General features: G+C 42.5%; 2 protein-coding genes across 6 annotated transcripts in view; one reads left to right on the top strand and one right to left on the bottom strand.

The window, feature by feature from the left end:
• LOC139420784 (transcription factor 7-like 2) overlaps nucleotides 1-12,753 on the top strand; it is a 69,669-nt gene extending 56,916 nt beyond the window's left edge. The window contains exons 9-12 of one of the 5 annotated variants that reach the window (XM_071171044.1): nucleotides 3,692-3,799; nucleotides 4,550-4,597; nucleotides 7,403-7,451; nucleotides 10,944-11,083. In XM_071171044.1, the coding sequence (XP_071027145.1) occupies nucleotides 3,692-3,799; nucleotides 4,550-4,597; nucleotides 7,403-7,451; nucleotides 10,944-11,020 (282 nt within the window). In that variant the 3' untranslated portion in view covers nucleotides 11,021-11,083. Of the gene's footprint in view, nucleotides 1-3,691; nucleotides 3,800-4,549; nucleotides 4,598-7,402; nucleotides 7,452-10,920 lie in introns of all 5 variants that reach the window. The other 4 variants (XM_071171046.1, XM_071171047.1, XM_071171048.1 and 1 more) reach the window with 4 other exon arrangements.
• A 63-nt stretch (nucleotides 12,754-12,816) lies between these two features.
• Nucleotides 12,817-18,691, bottom strand: LOC139420785 (S-phase kinase-associated protein 1). Its single transcript, XM_071171049.1, has 6 exons — nucleotides 18,554-18,691; nucleotides 17,680-17,776; nucleotides 15,815-15,888; nucleotides 14,635-14,778; nucleotides 13,709-13,849; nucleotides 12,817-13,489 (listed from the first exon to the last, which is right to left on the bottom strand). Exons 2-6 carry the CDS (start codon nucleotides 17,774-17,776, stop codon nucleotides 13,454-13,456), a joined length of 492 nt encoding a protein of 163 aa, XP_071027150.1. The 5' UTR covers nucleotides 18,554-18,691; the 3' UTR covers nucleotides 12,817-13,453.
• Between the last annotated feature and the right edge of the window lie 919 nt (nucleotides 18,692-19,610).

Genomic DNA, 19,610 nt, shown 5'->3' with positions numbered 1-19,610 from the left:
TGTTGGAAATGTGTTCAACACCCACTGAAGTAGCTATCAAGTTTACTAGATAGCTACAGTAGTTGCCATGGTAACCAAACAAACAGACGTGGTAACCAAAACTTCAGTCCTAGCTTGCTATTATGAAAATCGAATTCAACAATACCAATACTGTTTTCAATTCGACTTTTGCTTTCAAAAGCAGCTCAAACAAAACATGTAAAAATTAACTATAGCCATTGAATTCTACCATGCAAACATACCGTGTGTTATAAGGGTAAAAAAATGCACGCTCTAGAATGCACTTCAGAAAGGAGTATTCAGCAATGCCATGGTATAATTAAGCAATAAGGCCCGAGAAGGTGTGGTATATGGCCAATATGCCAAGGCTAAGGACTGTTCTTAGACTCGACGCAACACGGAGTATACCACAGCCCTTAGCCGTGCTATATTGGCTATATATCACAAACCCCTGAGGTGACTTATTGCTATTATAAACTGGTTGCCAATGTAAGCAGGTAGCCTAGTGGTTAGAGTGTTGGGCCAGTAGCCAAAAGGTTGCTGGATTGAATCCCCAAGCTGACATGGTAAAAATCTGTCGTTCTGCCCCTGAGCAAGGCAGTTAACCCACTACTCCCCAGGCACTGAAGACATAGCTGTTGATTAAGGCAGCCCCCTGCACCTCTCTGATTCAGAGGGGTTGGGTTAAATGTGGATGTTGATTAAGGCAGCCCCCTGCACCTCTCTGATTCAGAGGGGTTGGGTTAAATGTGGATGTTGATTAAGGCAGCCCCCTGCACCTCTCTGATTCAGAGGGGTTGGGTTAAATGTGGATGTTGATTAAGGCAGCCCCCTGCACCTCTCTGATTCAGAGGGGTTGGGTTAAATGAGGAAGACACACCTCTCTGATTCAGAGGGGTTGGGTTAAATGAGGAAGACACACCTCTCTGATTCAGAGGGGTTGGGTTAAATGAGGAAGACACACCTCTCTGATTCAGAGGGGTTGGGTTAAATGAGGAAGACACACCTCTCTGATTCAGAGGGGTTGGGTTAAATGCGGAAAACACATTTCAGTTGAAGGCATTAAGTTGTACAACTGACTAGGTACAGTGCCTTGCATAAGTATTCACCCCCTTGGCATTTTTCCTATTTTGTTGCATTACAACCTGTAATTTAAATTAATTTGTATTTGAATTTCATGTAATGGACAAAATAGTCCAAATTGGTGAATTGATTGAAAAATTACTTGTTTCAAAAAATGTGTATGTATTCACCACCTTTGCTATGAAGCCCCTAAATAAGATCTGGTGCAACCACTTACCTTCAGAAGTCACATAATTAGTTAAATAAAGTCCACCTGTGTGCAATCTACGTGTCACGTGATCTATCACATGATCTCAGTATATATACACATGTTCTGAAAGGCCCCAGAGGCTGCAACACCACTAAGCAAGGGGCACCACCAAGCAAGCGGCTCCATGAAGACTAAGGAGCTCTCCAAACAGGTCAGGGACAAAGTTGTGGCGAAGTACAGATCAGGGTTAGGTTATAAAACAATATCAGAAACTTTGAACATCCCACGGAGCACCATTAAATCCATTAATAAAAAATGTAAAGAATATGGCACCACAACAAACCTGCCAAGAGAGGGCCGCCCACCAAAACCTATAGACCAGGCAAGGAGGGCAATAATCAGAGGCAACAAAGAGACCAAAGATAACCCTAAAAGAGCTGCAAAGCTCAACAGAGGAGATTGGAGTATCTGCCCATAGGACCACTTTAAGTACACTCCACAGAGCTGGGCTTTACAGAAGAGTATCCAGAAAAAAGCCATTGCTTAAAGAAAAAAATAAGCAAACACGTTTGGTGTTTGCCAAAAGGCATGTGGGAGACTCCCCAAACATATGGAAAAAGGTACTCTGGTTAGATGAGACAAAAATGTGGCTTTTTGTCCATCAAGGAAAACGCTATATCTTGTGCAAACCCAACACCCTCCATCACCCCGAGAACACCATCCCCACAGTGAAGCATGGTGGTCGCAGTATCATTCTGTGGGGATGTTTTTCATCGGCAGGGACTGGGAAACTGGTCAAAATTGAAGGAATGATGGATGGCACTAAATACAGGGAAATTCTTGAGGGAAACCTGTTTTGGTCTTCCAGAGATTTGAGACTGGGACGGAAATTCCCCTTCCAGCAGGACAATGACCCTGAGCATACTGCTAAAGCAACACTTGAGTGGTTTAAGGAGACACATTTAAATGTCTTGGAAAGGCCTAGTCAAAGCCCAGACCTCAATCCAATTGAGAATCTGTGGTATGATTTAAAGATTGCTGTACACCAGCAGAACCCATCCAACTTGAAGGAGCTGGAGCAGTTTTGCCTTGACGAATGTGCCTATATGTGCCAAGCTTATAGAGACATACCCCAATAGACTTGCAGCTGTAATTACTGCAAAAAGTGGCTCTACAAATTATTGACTTTGGGGGGGTGAATAAGTAAGTTTTCTGTTTTTTGTCTTATTTTTTGGTTTGTTTCACAAACAAAGTATATCAAATTATACAAACCCCCCAAAGATCTATTTTAATTCCAGGTTGTAAGGCAACCTGGAAAAATGCCAAGGGGGGTGAATACTTTCTCAAGCCACTCTATCCCCCTTTCCCTAATTAGAGCAGTAAAAATAAATGTTTTGTCATACCCGTGGTAAACGGTCCGATATACCACGGCTGTCAGCCAATCAGCATTCAGGGCTCGACCCACCCAGTTTATAAAACAATATACGGTGCATTCGGAAAGTATTCAGACCCCTTCACTTTTTCCACATTTTGTTACGTTACTGCCTTATTCTAAAATGTATTATATAAATAAAAATCCTCATCAATACCCCATAATGATAAAGCAAAAACAGGTTTTTAGAAAATTTTGCAAATGTTAAAAAAAATGAAATATCACATTTTCATAAGTATGCAGACCCTTTGCTATGAGACTCAACATTAAGCTCAGGTGCATCCTGTTTCCATTGATCATCCTTGAGATGTTTCTACAACTTGACTGGATTCCACCTGTGGTAAATTCAATTGATTGAACATGATTTGGAAAGGCACACACCTGTCTGTATAAGGTCCCACAGTTGACAGTGCACGTCAGAGCAAAAACCAAGCCATGAGGTCAAAGGAGTTGTCTGTAGAGCTCCGAGACAGGATGGTGTCGAAGCACAGATCTGGGGAAGGGTTCCAAAACATTTCTGCAGCATTGAAGATCCCCAAGAACCCAGTGCACTGTAATAAGATCAACACATTCCCTCAGCCCTCCTAGCCTCAACAGTTGTCATTGTGCATGTCATTGTCTAGGCCACGTGTCACAAACTCAAGGCCAGGTGCCGGATCCAAATAAAACGACATTGAACTGACGAAAACCAAAACAAACTGTTTAGAAATGGTAATAGCCCTACATTCCTAGTATCTTCACTCTGTCCAGCTTGACAACAGTCATCGAAATGATGGCGAGATAATATATTCAATTTTAAGTGCGGCCCTCCGGACCTCAATGAAGACTGAATGCAGCCCGCGGGGAAAATTAGTTTTACACCCCTGGTCTAGGCTAATGAACAAAACCTAAATGGTATTTTTGTTGTGTGTGTGTGTGTGTGTGTGCGTGTGCGTGTGCGTGTGCGTGCGTGCACGGGTGCATTCTTGTGTGTGTCTTCCCTGCAGTGGCACGCTCTGACCCGGGAGGAACAGGCTAAATACTATGAGCTGGCCAGGAAGGAGCGGCAGCTACACATGCAGCTCTACCCCAGCTGGTCCGCCAGAGACAACTACGTAAGGCCCGCCTTTTCCTGGTTACACACACGCAGCATGATCACCCCACCCTGCCACCTGTCAATCAATGAGGCTAGTGGCTACACATAGAAATATCAACATATTGTATCTAATCATATTTATTTGCCGCATTTCCAGAGTTGGTCACGTATCAGTGCAGACATTTTTAGAGAGACTAGTTTACGACCATATTGTTATGACCAGCGTTATAACCTCTATGACCAGTGTTATAATCTCTTGGCATGCCATTCCTTTAGAGTGAGTTTTGAGAATGAGATAGAGTGTACTGGACATTAGTTGGTCAGACATGGCTGTTCAGCACTGTTCAGTGAGGTGATTTAATTGGCTGTTGAGTGCTTTGCTGTTAGGGACGCATGACGAGCTCCGCTTTTATTACACATAGCATTACACAGTCAGCTGCAAACCTCCCGCTCCCCTCTCATCTCTGTATTACTATAATAGGTTTTTTAACCACTGGTAGTTATATACATGGAGGGCACCTTTGTACTGTTGTAACTGGACCTTAGTATAAGTGCACTGTCTGTGAAATCTGTAATTAGTAGTGGGCTTGTAGACTGAGTTAAGAAGTAGTGTAGCGAATCCCTTGCTTCAAATACTGTGCAGATGAATATGATGTGTATTAGAGAGACATGTCTCTAAGAACGTCTCTGTTATGTGTGTTAGCTTAATGCTGCTTAACTACCCTTCTGTGCTGTGCTCAATTGTGAAGTTGCTGTTGAATTCTTCCAGGAGGCGGGCCTTAGAGAGGGCGCGGGGGAAAAGAATAAAGCTGATTGGGTAGGGCACACATTTTACCCCACTTACCCGCTCTACTAACAGCAGGGTGGCTTTGGCTTGCTCTCCTCCTCAGGCGGTGGGGCGGTGGGGTTCGGACTGTAGAGAGGGAGAGGACTGCTGGGAGCTGGGCTGGAGAGGCTTTCTGGGCTTTGGGGGACCATTATTAGGCTTTACCTCCCTTAGGGCAGGCACAGAGGGGTGGAGGTGGCTTATGTTATGTAAGTTATGCTATGTATCTGGATGTGTTTCTATGGGAGGTGGTTTTCCTGGACTACATAATTGCCAATGTTCGCTCACCCCATATGAAAACAGACCGGATGAGTCACAAAGGGAGAGAGAGCTCACTTTCTTGCTTTCCTGGAGATCTTTTACACAGCCTATTTTCCTTTCCTTGGCTTGATAAAGTTTTGGGGTTTTGTATCATAACACACCATAGGGGCTTGGCTCTCTCATTTCTCTCTGTCTCTTGGCTGTGGATAGTCAGTTAGCTGGTTAGGGTAAAGAGGGTTACGAGCTGGTCGTGGTGGCATTCTCAATGAGGTGAAATGTGCATGAAGCTTTTACTGCTGCATCTGATTTAGTATCAAATCAGATGAATATGATGCAACGTACTGTGGATAATGTTTTTATGTGAAGGTAAATGTCACTATTTAACACTTGAATGTATGTTTCCCTGCATGTTTCTTCATATTTCAAAGATGGGAAAATACAGCCAGAGACAATATTGTCCCAAAACACATTAGAATGAATGGCAACTCTATAATAATAGAATAGAATAAAATAGTAACGCTATTCCAAGTCGAGGTCGCGACCCCTTGATAAGAAATGGAAATGCAATGAATTAAAATGACCCATTTTAAGGCTGTGCCATTACATTTGGGGTGAGGTGGGGTCGTGAGAATGTCTTGGGGGAAAAATGGGGTCCCCAGAAATTCTGGCTGAAAAAATGGGCTCGCCGCTGAAAAAGTTTGAATACCAATGCTTTATTGTGACCGTATAGATAACACTTTATTTGAATAGTCCCAAGCAGATGGTTGGTAGATGTTCAGTAGATACTACCAACAACAATGATAATAATAATAATCATACATTTACTTTATATTGAGCTTTTAATTACAAGTCAAATCTTAAAGTCGCTTTACAAACAAAATAATAAATAAATAAAAATAACAAAACAAATATAGGGATTTGGCAGTTCTTGGGTGAAGGTCTTCCACAACTTTAGATGAAAGGCAGTTCAGAAATGTAGTATCTTGAGAGGAGGGAGCATAGATGGTACAGCCAGGCAGGGAGATAGAGACATCAGACAGACAGGCCACAGAGCTCTTCATCAGCCCCCTCGTCATACTCAACAGTCACAGCTCTTCCTCCTCCGTGGGTACACTCTTAGAAAAAAGGGTTCCAAAAGGGTTCTTCGGCTGTCCCCATAGGAAAACCCTTTTTGATTCCAGATCTGTGAAAAGGGTTTTACATGGAACCCAAAACGCTACTATTTGGAACCAAAGGGGTTCTACCTGGAACCAACAAGGGTTCCTTCAACGGGTTCTCCTATGGGGACAGCGGAAGAACCGATTTGGGTTCTAGATAGCACCTTTTTTTCTAAGAGTGTATGATGGATCGTCCACTACTGAAATGTACCACGCACCTGGGTGATGCTTCGGCACTGTAAAACGCAATTAAGACCACGCCACCTCAGCAGTGGTTCAGAAAAGCCCTCAACAAAACAAGCCTTTAGGAACTGGGGCAGAGGGTCAAAAATCATTTTAGCTATCTTGCCAAGCCAAATATAAACAGGCTTGCCATAATCAGTCCTGCAATTTCGTGGGTCAGCACCAGATATTTCAGTTGATCCATTTTTTATTTCACCTTGATTTAACTAGGCAGGTCAGTTAAAAGAACAAATTCTTATTTTCAATGACGGCCTAGGAACAATGGGTTAACTGCCTTGTTCAGTGACCGAACAACAGATTTTCACCTTGTCAGCTCGGGGATTCAATCTCGCAACCTTTCGGTTACTAGTCCAACGCTCTAACCACTAGGCTACCTGCCGCCCCATTTATCAACAAGTTATCAAAAAAAAAAATGTTTGATTCAAATATGCAATTAAAAACACTTAAAAACAATAAATATGTACAATATTTACAGAGCTCTCTGCCAAGGCTACCTCACGGCGCCATTCCAAGCGTCACACTCTACCAACTGAGATACAAAGGACCACTAGCTCTGCTACAGTATTAACCCCTTCCCAGACACAAGCCAGAAAACCCGGGTAGTCATGTGATCTGTTAGCAAAACAGGAAGTCAAGGTCCACCTACGCAGTCGTGGGATTTTCTTCCGCAAGCCGTAACCACACACACACAATGCTTTAGGGAGCAGTGAGGGTAGATGCGTCTAGGCATCCAAGAGCTGTTCCCACATCCTCTCCCCAATATGAGACTTTAGACTTTATGACTCTCTTCATGTGAACAACCCCAACCATACTATTAAGGCCCCACTGTATAGCCCATGGAGTTTACAGCAATATTACTATAGATCATTTGAGTTCTTTCCCTTCTCTTCTCTTCTGCTGTCATTGTAACTTGTGGCCTAAGTGATCATAAAGTGCCCTCAGACCCCCCTTCCACGACTTGTGAATTGGGCCGTCTCTGGTACAGTTGACTTAAGTCTCATGAACATGGTGAATATCACGACGTGGTTCTCCCATGGTCTTCATCGAGATGTCACTGACAGATACTGTCCCGGTGGTGCATAGGACCCCGTCCCCCCTACTGACTCTCTGTGCGTTTGGTCGTGTGTTCCAACAGGGCAAGAAGAAGAGAAGAAAAAGAGAGAAGCAGCAGGACTCCACCACAGGTAATGTTCAATTAACAACCTTCAACATCCTCTCAGGCCAAACCACCACGCTTCAATACAATATACCAAAACTTCAAGCCCTATTCTAGCGTTTGAAACAACTTCACTGGTCGACTATCCTCTACTCGGACTGGGTCTCTGCTACTCTAACTAGCCGAGTTTGAACGCATGGCTGACTTCCCACTTGAAGTGTTCCTCTCTTCCCTAGTGTCCTCAATGCCTGTTGTGAATGGAGCTCCTGCTCCCTTTACTCTGTTCTGGCTGCAGTTATGGGTTGTTGTTGTTGACTCCTGCTCAGTAATTGGGGACTAACAGTCTGGTTTGATGGCTCTCTGATTTACCATCTCTGTCAATGCGTCAACGTCTGCACTGACCTCTTTATCTGATCTGCTCTGTGCTCTCTCTCTCTCTCTCTCTCTCTCTCTCTCTCTCTCTCTCTCTCTCTCTCTCTCTCTCTCTCTCTCTCTCTCTCTCTCTCTCTCTCTCTCTCTCTCTCTCTCTCTCTCTCTCTCTCTCTCTCTCTCTCTCTCTCGCTCTCTCGCTCTCTCTTCAACTCTTCCTCTCTTTCCTTACTTCTTTCCTATGCGCATGTTGCCTTGTGCTCAGACCCTGGCTCTCCTAAGAAATGCAGAGCTCGCTTCGGCCTCAACCAACAAACGGACTGGTGTGGTCCCTGCAGGTGTGTATCTCTCGCCCTCTCGCTCTGCTACCCCTCTCTCCCTCTGTGAGCGTGCCTCAGCCCACTGCTGTGCTCTGCTCTGCATGCACTCATCTCACTAACCCTGTGACCCACGTCGCCCCCCTACAAGTAGAGAACCTCAGCGTACTGGGGTGTCAGGAGGCTGTATTATTGTAAACTAAAGCTGCTTTGCTGGCTGGTGATGGGGTGGGTGTCTCCTCAGGGATTTGTGGGGGATGATGGGTGATGATGATCAAAGGAAAGTGGGTGAGAGGTCCTGTAGGTCTGAGGGGAGGAAAGGGATTCACACATAGAGTTGAAGTTGGAAGTTTACATACACTTTGGTTAGAGTCGTTAAAACTCGTTTTTCAACGACTCCACAAATTTCTTGTTAACAAACTATGGTTTGGCAAGTTGGTTAGGATATCTACTTTGCGCATGACACAAGTAATTTCTCCAACAATTGTTTACAGACAGATTATTTCACTTATAATTCACTGTATCACAATTCCAGTGGGTCAGAAGTTTACATACACTAAGTTGACTGTGCCTTCAAACAACTTGTAAAATTACAGAAAAGGATGTCATGGCTTTAGAAGTTTCTGATAGGCGAATTGACATCATTGGAGTCAATTGGAGGTGTACCTGTGGATGTATTTCAAGGCCTACCTTCAAACTTAGTGCCTCTTTGCTTGACATCATGGGAAAATCAAAAGAAATCAGCCAAGACCTCAGAAAATAAGTGTAGACCTCCACAAGTCTGGTTCATCCTTGGGACTAATTTCCAAACGCCCGAAGGTACCACGTTCATCTGTACAAACAATAGTACGCAAGTATAAACACCATGGGACCACGCAGCCGTCATACCGCTCAGGAAGGAGACGCATTCTGTCTCCTAGAGATGAACGTACTTGGGTGCAAATCAATCCCAGAACAACAGCAAAGGACCTTGTGAAGATGCTGGAGGAAACAGGTACAAAAGTATCTATATCCACAGTTAAACGAGTCCTATATCGACATAACCTGAAAGGCCTCTCAGCAACGAAGAAGCCACTGCTCCAGAACCACCATAAAAAAGCCAGACTACAGTTTGCAACTGCACATGGGGACAAAGATTGTACTTTTTGGAGAAATGTCCTCTGGTCTGATGAAACAAAAATAGAACTGTTTGGCCATAATGACCATCGTTATGTTTGGAGGAAAAAGGGGGTGGTTTGCAAGCCGAAGAACACCATCCCAACCGTGAAGCATGGTGGTGGCAGCATCATGTTGTGGGGGTGCTTTGCTGCAGGAGGGACTGATGCACTTCACAAAATAGATGGCATAATGAGGATGGAAAATTATGTGGATATATTGAAGCAGCATCTCAAGACATCAGTCAGGAAGTTAAAGCTTGGTCGCAAATGGGTCTTCCAAATGGACAATGACCCCAAGCATACTTCCAAAGTTGTGTCAAAATGGCTTAATGACAACAAAGTCAAGGTATTGGAGTGGCCATCACAAAGCCCTGACCTCAATCCTATAGAAAATTTGTGGGCAGAACTGAAAAAGCGAGTGTGAGCAAGGAGGCCTACAAACCTGACTCAGTTACACCAGCTCTGTCAGGAGGATTGGGCCAAAATGCACCCAACTTATTGTGGGAAGCTTGTGGAAGGCTACCCAAAACGTTTGACACAAGTTAAACAATTTAAAGGCTAATTAAACTAACTAACTAATTAAATGTATGTAAACTTCTGACCCACTGGGAATGTGATGAAAGAAATAAAAGCTGAAATAAGTCATTCTCTCTACTATTATTCTGACATTTCACATTCTTAAAATAAAGCGGTGATCCTAACTGACCTAAAACAGGGAATTTTTACTGGGATTAAATGTCAGGAATTGTGAAAAAAACTGAGTTTAAATGTATTTGGCTAAGGTGTATGTAAACTTCCGACTTCAACTGTAGCTGTTCTCTGCTTAAAACAGATATTTCTTGATTATGCTATTGGTAGAAATGACAAAGCAGGCATTTTTTATTTATTTACAGTGGATGGAGGATCAGTCATGCTCATCATCAGTGCCTTTTTTTTACCAACTCAATCTCTTCTCCTTTATTCCTTTACACATCTGCACACTCAAAGTCACATCAGTGTAGAGGTATCTGCCCTGCCTTCCCCACCATGCCGTCACATCACGGAAATCTCCTGACCACTGTGCGTGTTGTATGTGTGTTGTGCTGCAAGAGAACAAAGGGAGGTGAATGTGGTTAGAGCGAATCCTGATCACCGCAGATGAACGCACACACAGACACACACAATCTCGCACATGCACCGCCGCTCTGCACTTTGATGCCATTTCTCATGCTCATCTGCCTTCAACTTTCTCCATTCATGCGGTCAGGCAGTGCAGCTTTTGATAGTGAACTCTGACATTTAGAATCGCTCTCTCTTCCTCCCCATCTCTAAATATTTCCTCGCACCTTCTCTTGCGCAGGCACTAAGTGACTCATGTTGGGTTCTGGTAATAATCATGGGATAAGGCGTGACGCTTTGGTTTTAACGAAGAGGCAAACAACCGTTGTTCACTTTCAATTTAGCTTAGAAAACAACATTTCTAATGATCACGAGAACAACCACAAAAATCATTCATGATTTGAAGGAAATGGTGGTGGATGATCTATGAAAACATATTTGATGGTATTCTATGGATTTGCTCTTTTGGGGTCTTCAAACTCAATTCAAATCATGTTGAAAACAGTAAAAAAAAAGTTCATTTTGGTGACGCTTTGCATCCACGCTTTATTCACAGATAACTCTCTTGACTGTTCCTAGGAGGAAAAAGAAGTGCATTCGATACCTTCAAGGAGGATGGTGCGCCAGCCCCACTTCTTCCGATGGAAGCGCTATAGACTCGCCCCCCTCCCCCGTCGACGGCGTCCCCCCTCAGCACCCCTCCCTGCCCAGCTCGCCCTCGCCTGCTTCCCCCTCACACATCCCTCTGCACCCCCAGCCCAGCAAACAACACACACCCCGTATCCTCTTAAAACCCAAGACCACAGAACTCTCACTCAAAGCTTTAATAGAATCATCCCAACAGCACGACAATCTCAATCATCATCATCATGACTGTACCCTGCCCAAGTCTCACTAGCCAGCCTCACCTGTCCTGTCCCCTCTCACACTTCCTCGCACCATCCCAACACCCCGCCAGATAGACAGACAAAGCCCAACGTCATCCGGACCAAACAAGGAGTGGGGAGCAAAACGCTGGAGAAAAGACCTTCACCACAAACATCCAAAAACAATGACAGAGCTTTGTGTCTGGGAGAGGATGCTGACTTCTGACTGATTTACTCAGTGCTCATGTCATTTTAATATTGCCGGGATGATAACTGCTTCTCTTCCTCACTGCCTAAAATCGAATTGATTCCATTTCCAAAGATTTTTACAGAGGAGTACGGTACTCCTCCTTTTCATAAGACTTTCAGACGTGTCAAAGGAACCTTTTCCAGAATAGATAGTATTTATATTGATAAATGATGTCGTATAAGGTTGAAGCTTCAAGGTAGTGACAGTGTTTTTCACTGTGTCGACATGTTCTTGTCTCCCCTCGGAGAGACTCATCTCTATGTTATGTTCATTTGTTTTAGGCACTTCCTGCTTGTCAGTCAAATTCTTGCTAGATACATTATTTTGATGTAGGCCCCTCACAGAGAATTAAAACATCATTGGTGTTTGTTCATAAGGATGCAGTTTGGGAGATTAATTTGTTTCCTGGTGTCAAAAAGCCTCCATTATATAATAACAAATGAAATTCGGCAGTCCTAAACTGCCTCTGTCTGACTGAACATTCTATAATCCGGGGTTTCTAAAACTATGGGTCAGGACCTAAAGTGAGACTCTGGGATGTTAGAGGTGGGTCGCAATTTATGAGAATACATCTACATTCATACACTATTTCTTCTTAATTTGGTTTAATGGAGGACGATTTGAGTCACAAGAGGACTGTTAATTTCTCATTTGGTTCTCAAGCTGAAAAAGATTAAAGAACCCTGCTGTAAACTAAAGACCAAATGAGTACTATATTTCATTGTGTTGTAAAGCTGTTGAATTCCCTACATAAAATGTATGTTTTGTTATGTAAAAGAATGAACTTTTTCTCCCAAAGTTGTTTCTTCAGTCTCTAATTTCAGTTTTCCACTAAAAGCAATATATAATTTATTTTACACCCATCTTCTCAGAGAAAAACACATTTTGTGCATAAGTTTTGCATTAGCTTTTTCTTTCATTGAAGTTATCAGAGCTGTGTCAATCCTTTTCAGTGTGTTCATGTTCCACCTAAGTGTACCAAAAATATATGTGAAAAACAATGGCTTTAATTTACTGCTTGCAAGTGTCAAACCCTGCTTACTTTGGAGATACTGTAGGCGGTGTACAGCAAGGCTTTTCTGTTTGTTCAATCAATGTCTAGTCCATCAGAGGGTGCTCTAATGTTAACACACATCTTAGATTTGGGGACTGCTCGTATCAGAACGACCACACATAAAAAAGGTGTACTGATGTCTGTTTTTTCCACATTGAAAGACTTCTGCCTTTGATGTGCTCATTTTTGTTCGATGTATTAAAGTATTTTGAAAATCTGGATCAGTTTCCTCACTATTTCCCCATTAGATGTACAATCACAAACAGCAGCAGACAGACATTATTTTAAGTAATTTATTAACTCCTGGAATTCAATGGTTGTTAACCCTAAATGTCATCTTCAGAGCAGAACTGAGAAAATATTCCAATAGTACTAAGCTTGGTAAATACCATAAGTTGAGTGAAACAGATCGCACACATTTACTTCTTCGACAAGCACTTCCAATCCACAGGACATTTTGCACATGTTTACCCCCACTTCAAATCTCCTACGACAGCTTGTCTCCTTATCATGACTTTAAGAAGACAGCACAGAAGAGGCTGCATTTACAAAATTCTGCACTGCGCTATCATTTCAGTCAAAAAAAAGCTATTTATTCAGTTGACAAAAAAAAAGAGATATTCGGTAAAAAAAAAAAGACAACTATAGCAATTCAAAAAAGGAGTTAAATTGTAAAGACCAGACTATGCATCTCATGTGAATATGTGAAGTAACATTTGTAAAAACATGAAATAGCTTATTAAATTATTTTGCACAAGCAATAGAAATGGTCATGCTATGGAGTACATAGAGGAGGGAGGGGGGGGGGGGGGGGGGGGGCTCTATAGACTATGATGTAATATTAACACGTATGAACAGCGCAGTGCAACCAGTTAATGGAACAATCCTTTCAGTGTGTTAGTGTTGGCATGATCCTCCTTTATTTCTCTTCACACCACTGGTTCTCCTTGCGTACCTGGGGGGGGAAGCAGCACACACTGTCACATGGCTCAAATGTATATTATCACAAGGCAGCTCCGCATTCAGGACTGCGGTTCTGCCCTAAATAACACCGTATTAATTTTATATACTACTTTTGACCAGGGCCTATAGTGCTCGTCAAAAAAAGGTAGTGCACTGTGACTCTATAGGGTGCCGTGTGGGACATCCTGAAAACCACAGAAGGGCGTATTACCTGGGCTTCCTCCTCCTCTGTGAAGTCATTTTTGATATTGAACGTCTTCCTGATCTCCTCTGGGGTCTTGCCTTTTATCATGTTGGCCACCGTCTTGCAGGTAACATCTAGCAGTCCTTTGATGTCCAAATAGTTTGCGGCCTAAACATTAAAAAAAATATTATAATAATGGGAGGATGAGGATGAAAAGAAAACAACTGCAAATACTGCCTTTCAAGTGAACTACTGCAGCCCTGGGCTTAGGCCGAGTAAACAGGTCTCGGGAGCTGGGTAAAACCTACTACTCAAATGACAGACTTGTGTTACAGTTCCTAGAAGCCCTGAGCGCTACAAGAACATATTGCGCAAATCACTACACAAGAGCCATGCAAGGCTGCTTGTTTAACTTCATATGCACATAGCTGATACTTCCTGAGCCGCTTACACACAGGAAGAGAAAACGCAGCCGTCTCCATGCGTTTCTACGCTAAGCCGGTGGCAGATTTGTCTCCCACCTTGGCGGCAGCAGCACAGGGAGGGACGGCACATGCACAGGGAATTTCTCTGACACTCAAATTCAAATATTTGCCACCTGTGCCTCCCCTCGGTGACCAATCAAATTACAGGGGGATGGATCCCTTTTTCTGGGGCGTTTCATTGGATAATCCAGTGGTTTCATAGTGGAGGTGTTTTGTACCACCAGAGTTTAAGATTTTGGATAAAGCGTCGGCAACTTTATTGACTGTGTGTGTAAGGCTCTTTAGTAATGACCTACTACTATCTCCAGTTATAACTTTATTAAGCACCTACTAGCTTAACTGGTGTGGTATGTTCAGCTAAGCCATTGCCTAAATTCAAGACCTGAGACACTTCCACTTTGTATGTGTACAGGTGTCAAACTGTTTCTGTGAGTGAGTGGCAGGGGGGGTGGGGTGGTAGGTACACACCAGAATGAGTTCGAAGAGGGTCCCTTGGTCCACTTTGAGGAATTCCTGGTCCCAGACGGGAATGTCGTCCGTCCTCTTCTCCTTGTTCTCGTCATCCTCGGGGGGAGGGGGGTCGTCTTTATGGTGGGTGCACCACTGGATCACCTGGAGGGAGGAAACGGAAGTGAGAAAGGAAACATGAAAAGGAACCACTATTCCTGGCGCACAGTCCGTGAATCAACAATCAGACACGCCGGGGCATCCATCTCCCACGGAGTTCAGTTTCAGAGGCCTAACTTGAGGACAGAGGTCAGAGCAGTTCTGTTTAGAGCCGTATGCTTCTGGCAGAGAGACACATGCTATATTATACAGATGTAAGAAACAACAACAAAAAACCTGACATTAATTAAGTCAGGCAGACAATGTATAATTGTCTGACCATGCAAACATTTCCCCAAACAAAATGTAATTCATTAGCCACAAGGATACAGTTGCTGAACAAAGCAGCAGAAACAACATCAGCTTGTCCCTCAGTTGGAGACATGCACAAGACAGCATGGAACAATTCAACTGGGAGATGGAATAACAAAAATCATCTTTAATCCCACATCCCTTCACACAGTATAAATCCAATGAACACCGTCTACACCTTCAGCAGACAATCACACCATTTGATTTCTAGAGATTCGGACAGGCACAGATGACCAGTTGCATTTGTTCTTTCACATTGTAGACTGTGCCCAAGGCCAACTATCCCAACCATCTGTCCTCGAGCAAGGCTGCTCCTGTAAGTCGCTCTGGATAAGAGCGTCTTCTAAGTAATGTAATGATCGAGCATGGACCCTCACAGTGCCTCCCACATAGGTACGGATCCCTGTTACAGGTTTGGGAAAGTCATTCTGCCTACACGTTTGGCGTACATTGGTTTAAATAGTGCACAAATGTTTCACTTCCTGGAAAATCATCTAGTAGAAAAGGCTAAGAAGGGTTTGGGTTTGGGTTCAATTGAATAGTGCCGCTATGGATAGAAGTGATGTGCAACTAAACTGATAAAAGTGGAAATAGAGATAAGATAGCCCCAGCTCTGGTTGGGAGGAGGCACTTTACCTAAGGTTATCAATGTCCAACTCCCAACAGTTTGCCTGTCCCTCAGTCCATTGCACCAGATATGGGATAACTGTCAGACAGTGAGTCCACTTGCCTTCTTGAGGATGGCTGCATTCACATTCGGGAGGGGGACTGGATCATCATCTCCTTCATCATCCATACCCAAATCTGTCAAAGACAACCATTAGACAAGCACACAGATACTGCCAGACAGTTTTGATAGCTGTACTTTAAATCAAATTGTATTTGTCACATGCGCCGAATACAACAGGTACAACACCTTCCCACAAAATGCTTACTTACAAGCCCTTAACCAACAATACAGTTCAAGAAATAAGAGTTCAGAAAATATTTACTAAATACATCTTCAAATAACAAGATTTTCACATTAATATAGGGTGTCTAATCAAAAATGCATATTTTGACCAATGGGTAAAATAATATGTAAATTTTGTAGATGATCCTCTATGAAAACCAATGGTCCAAACCTCAAGTCTATATCCAATCAGATAAAATGTTATTGGTCACATGTGCTGAATACAACAGGCATAAACTTTACAGTGAAATGCTTACTTACGAGCCCTTTCCCAACAATACAATAAAAAAATATATATATTTGCACCAAAAAAAGGAAACAGTAACACAAAATAATGAGGCTATACACAAGGAGTACCAGTACCAAGTCTATGTGCATGGGTACAAGGTAGTTGAGGTAATACAGTATGTACACGTGGGTAGGCAATCAGGATATATAAGAAACTGAGTAGCAAATCAAATCAAAATCAAATCAAATGTATTTATATAGCCCTTCGTACATCAGCTGATATCTCAAAGTGCTGTACAGAAACCCAGCCTAAAACCCCAAACAGCAAGCAATGCAGGTGTAGAAGCACGTAGCAGCAGTGTGAAGTGTGAAAGTGGTTCTGTGTGAGAGAGTGTGTGTGTGGCGTCAATATGCTTGTGTATGTTTTGTGTGTGAGCGTATGTAGTGTGTGTTGGAGTGTCAGTGTAGTATGTGTGAGTCTGTGGGTAGAGTCTAGTGGGTGTGCATAGAGCCAGTGCAAAACAATTCACATACATAAATAAAGGAGATCGATGTAAACTGTCCAGGTGGCCATTTGATTAACTGTTCAGCAGTCTTAAGGCTTGAAGCTGTTCAGGTGCCTTTTGGTCCCAGACGGTACCACTTGCCGTGCGGTAGCAGAGAAAATAGACTATGACTTGGGTGGCTGGAGTCTGACTATTTTTAGAGCCTTCCTCTGACACCACCCGGTATAGAAGTCCTGGATGGCAGGGAACTCTGCCCAGTACATCCAGTGATGTACTGGGCCGTACACGATGTACTGGGCCGTATGCACTACCCTCTGTATTGCCTTGCAGTCAGATGACAAGCAGTTGCCATACCAAGCGGTGATGTAGCCAGTCAAGATGCCTTCATTGGTGCAGCTATGTAACTTTGAGGATCTGAGGACCCCTGCCAAATCTTTTCAGCCTCCATTCAAAACTTACTGGGAGTTACAAGTTACCCTTGTTGGATGGTCAAAATTTGCATGAATAAATCAATGGAGGCCAGAGAAGAAGAAAAAAGTTCCCAAAAATATGAAAAACAGCATTGTCAGCTAGGCTGGATGCTGTGCGAGAATTAAGGCTACCTGACAGGGTCACCGGTGAACTCTTCATCTTTCTTCTCAAATCCAGAGGACATAAAACAATATAGAGGTAAGATAAATATCGATTTGAGACATGACGTAGTATTTTCATTTTTTTGTATACACTGTTAAAACTCCAATAACCTTTGATGGGATTAGGGTAGTTTAATGGGGTTTTGACCATTGGTTTTCTTAGAGGAGTAACAACATAATTAACATGTTTTACCCACTGGTCAAAATATGCGTTTCGATTTGAACACCCTACTCATGTTACAACCACATGATCACAACAGAGTACATAGCTACATACCTTCCAGCATTGTCTTTATCGTAACGGACTGCTTTGCTATTTCCACATCCACCTCAAAGATCTCTCCATCTGAGCTTTGCAGTTTAATTGTGGGCATCTGTAAAACAGGAAAACGTTTGTCAGTTTCAGGCTTCGCGTTAGCTAGCGGGGTAATGAACTACATTTTATAAACTACGTTTTATATAGGGTGACAGGCGAGCCCTGTATTCGGCTTACTGACAAGGGAACAGTTACGCTACCTTAGCTACCGTTAAGGTGGCTAGTTAGTAATTAGCTACGTTAGCTAACGTTAAGGTGGCTAGTTAGCTATTTCCAATCCTAGTTAGATAACGTTACTGTAGTCAGACAAGTAACGCCAGTTAATAGGTACCCAAACACTTGCCAGCCAAGTTCATGTTTCGGTAGACAGGCAAGTTAGTTAACTAACTAAGTAGTTCTACCTAGCTACGTTACCAGTTCACGCAACTGGCTGTATAACGTTAGCGTGTGAAGCTAGCTAACGTTATCCAGCTAACTCAACATAGCTATCTAGCTTCGATTCCAGTCTGTTTCATGAACTAGGTACAGTAGTTAGCATTAACTTGTTTGGTTACTAACTACACATGCAGCCTGGGCAACTGTAAACAACCAGGATATCTGAAACAGGCATAGGCTGAAATTAGATTCAATACTAGCGCTACACTGTAAGTGGCAATATTTTCAGGTAACAGTAAGCTAACTAACAGCTGACAACGACTAGCTAACGACGTCGTCAGCAAGGCCTCGTCTTAGCAACCATATTCAAGTCATTTATATTTTCATTTAGATATAGGAATACTACATTTAAAACACAACTTATTTCACCAAGACATGCAACTAAATGGTGGTTACTTACTGCGATTTTTTTTAAAGCAAATCTAGATATAAAATGTTAAACGTCAACAGGGCCAGACCGAAGCACAGGTAATCACTGAAACTGTGCTAGCTGCGCTTTGTCAAATGGAGCAGGTCGTCTTGTGATATGCCTGTGAGTGATTTCCCCCATTGACATTAAGGCAGAATTTCACGTAATATTTATTAACATGATTGTCTTCTAATGTTATTTTTTTAATATTTTGTGCATTCTGTTCATTTTTGCATCCAAAATATATACAATTATAGTATTATATGACCATTGTTGCTCTTTCATGATGTGTACTGCTCAGGTTCTGTCAATTTGTCCCAGCACAAAAACAAATTACCGTAATTGTTTTACTCTCTTTGTGCAGTCATATAAGCCAAGATGTTAGTATTTTTTTAATGCCATGACAGTAATTGTTTAATGTAAATATGCCTACACTTTGTTGTTGCAGTACTTGAATAGTAGGCCTATGAAGTATTGCATATAATATGTAGCTATAAATATTATGTAAAATATTATTCGCATATATAAAATACTATTCACGACAATGATCACTGATTCACAATCACACCATTACCTTGACCGACATTCCGAGTTGTAATGTTGAGTCCTGCCGTGAGATGGCACTCTTTCCACATTATTTGTATATTATTATTTCCATGGTATCTTCTTCACTTATAATATTTAGGTGGGTGCTTAATATTTGCATTATATTCATGTGTGAATTGGAAATGTTTTTCTTTTGCATATACCAACTCCCCCTAAGACACCCTCTGAAAGTAGGGTCACGGCCAAGACCTGTCATTATCAATGGAGCATTTTTTTTATTTCACCTTTATTGAGAACAAGTTCTCATTTCCAACTGCAACCTGGCAAAGATAAAGCAAAGCAGTGCGACACAAACAACAACACAGAGTTACACATGGAATAAACACATGTACAGTCAATAACACAATAGAAAGAATCTATATACAGTGTGTGCAAATGAGGTAAGATTAGGGAGATAAGGCAATAAATAGGCCATAGTGGCGAAGTAATTACAATTGAGCAA

Source organism: Oncorhynchus clarkii, chromosome 12, assembly GCF_045791955.1.
Source record: "Oncorhynchus clarkii lewisi isolate Uvic-CL-2024 chromosome 12, UVic_Ocla_1.0, whole genome shotgun sequence".
Lineage (NCBI taxonomy): Eukaryota > Metazoa > Chordata > Actinopteri > Salmoniformes > Salmonidae > Oncorhynchus > Oncorhynchus clarkii.
This window is presented reverse-complemented; position numbering and strand designations above follow the sequence as displayed.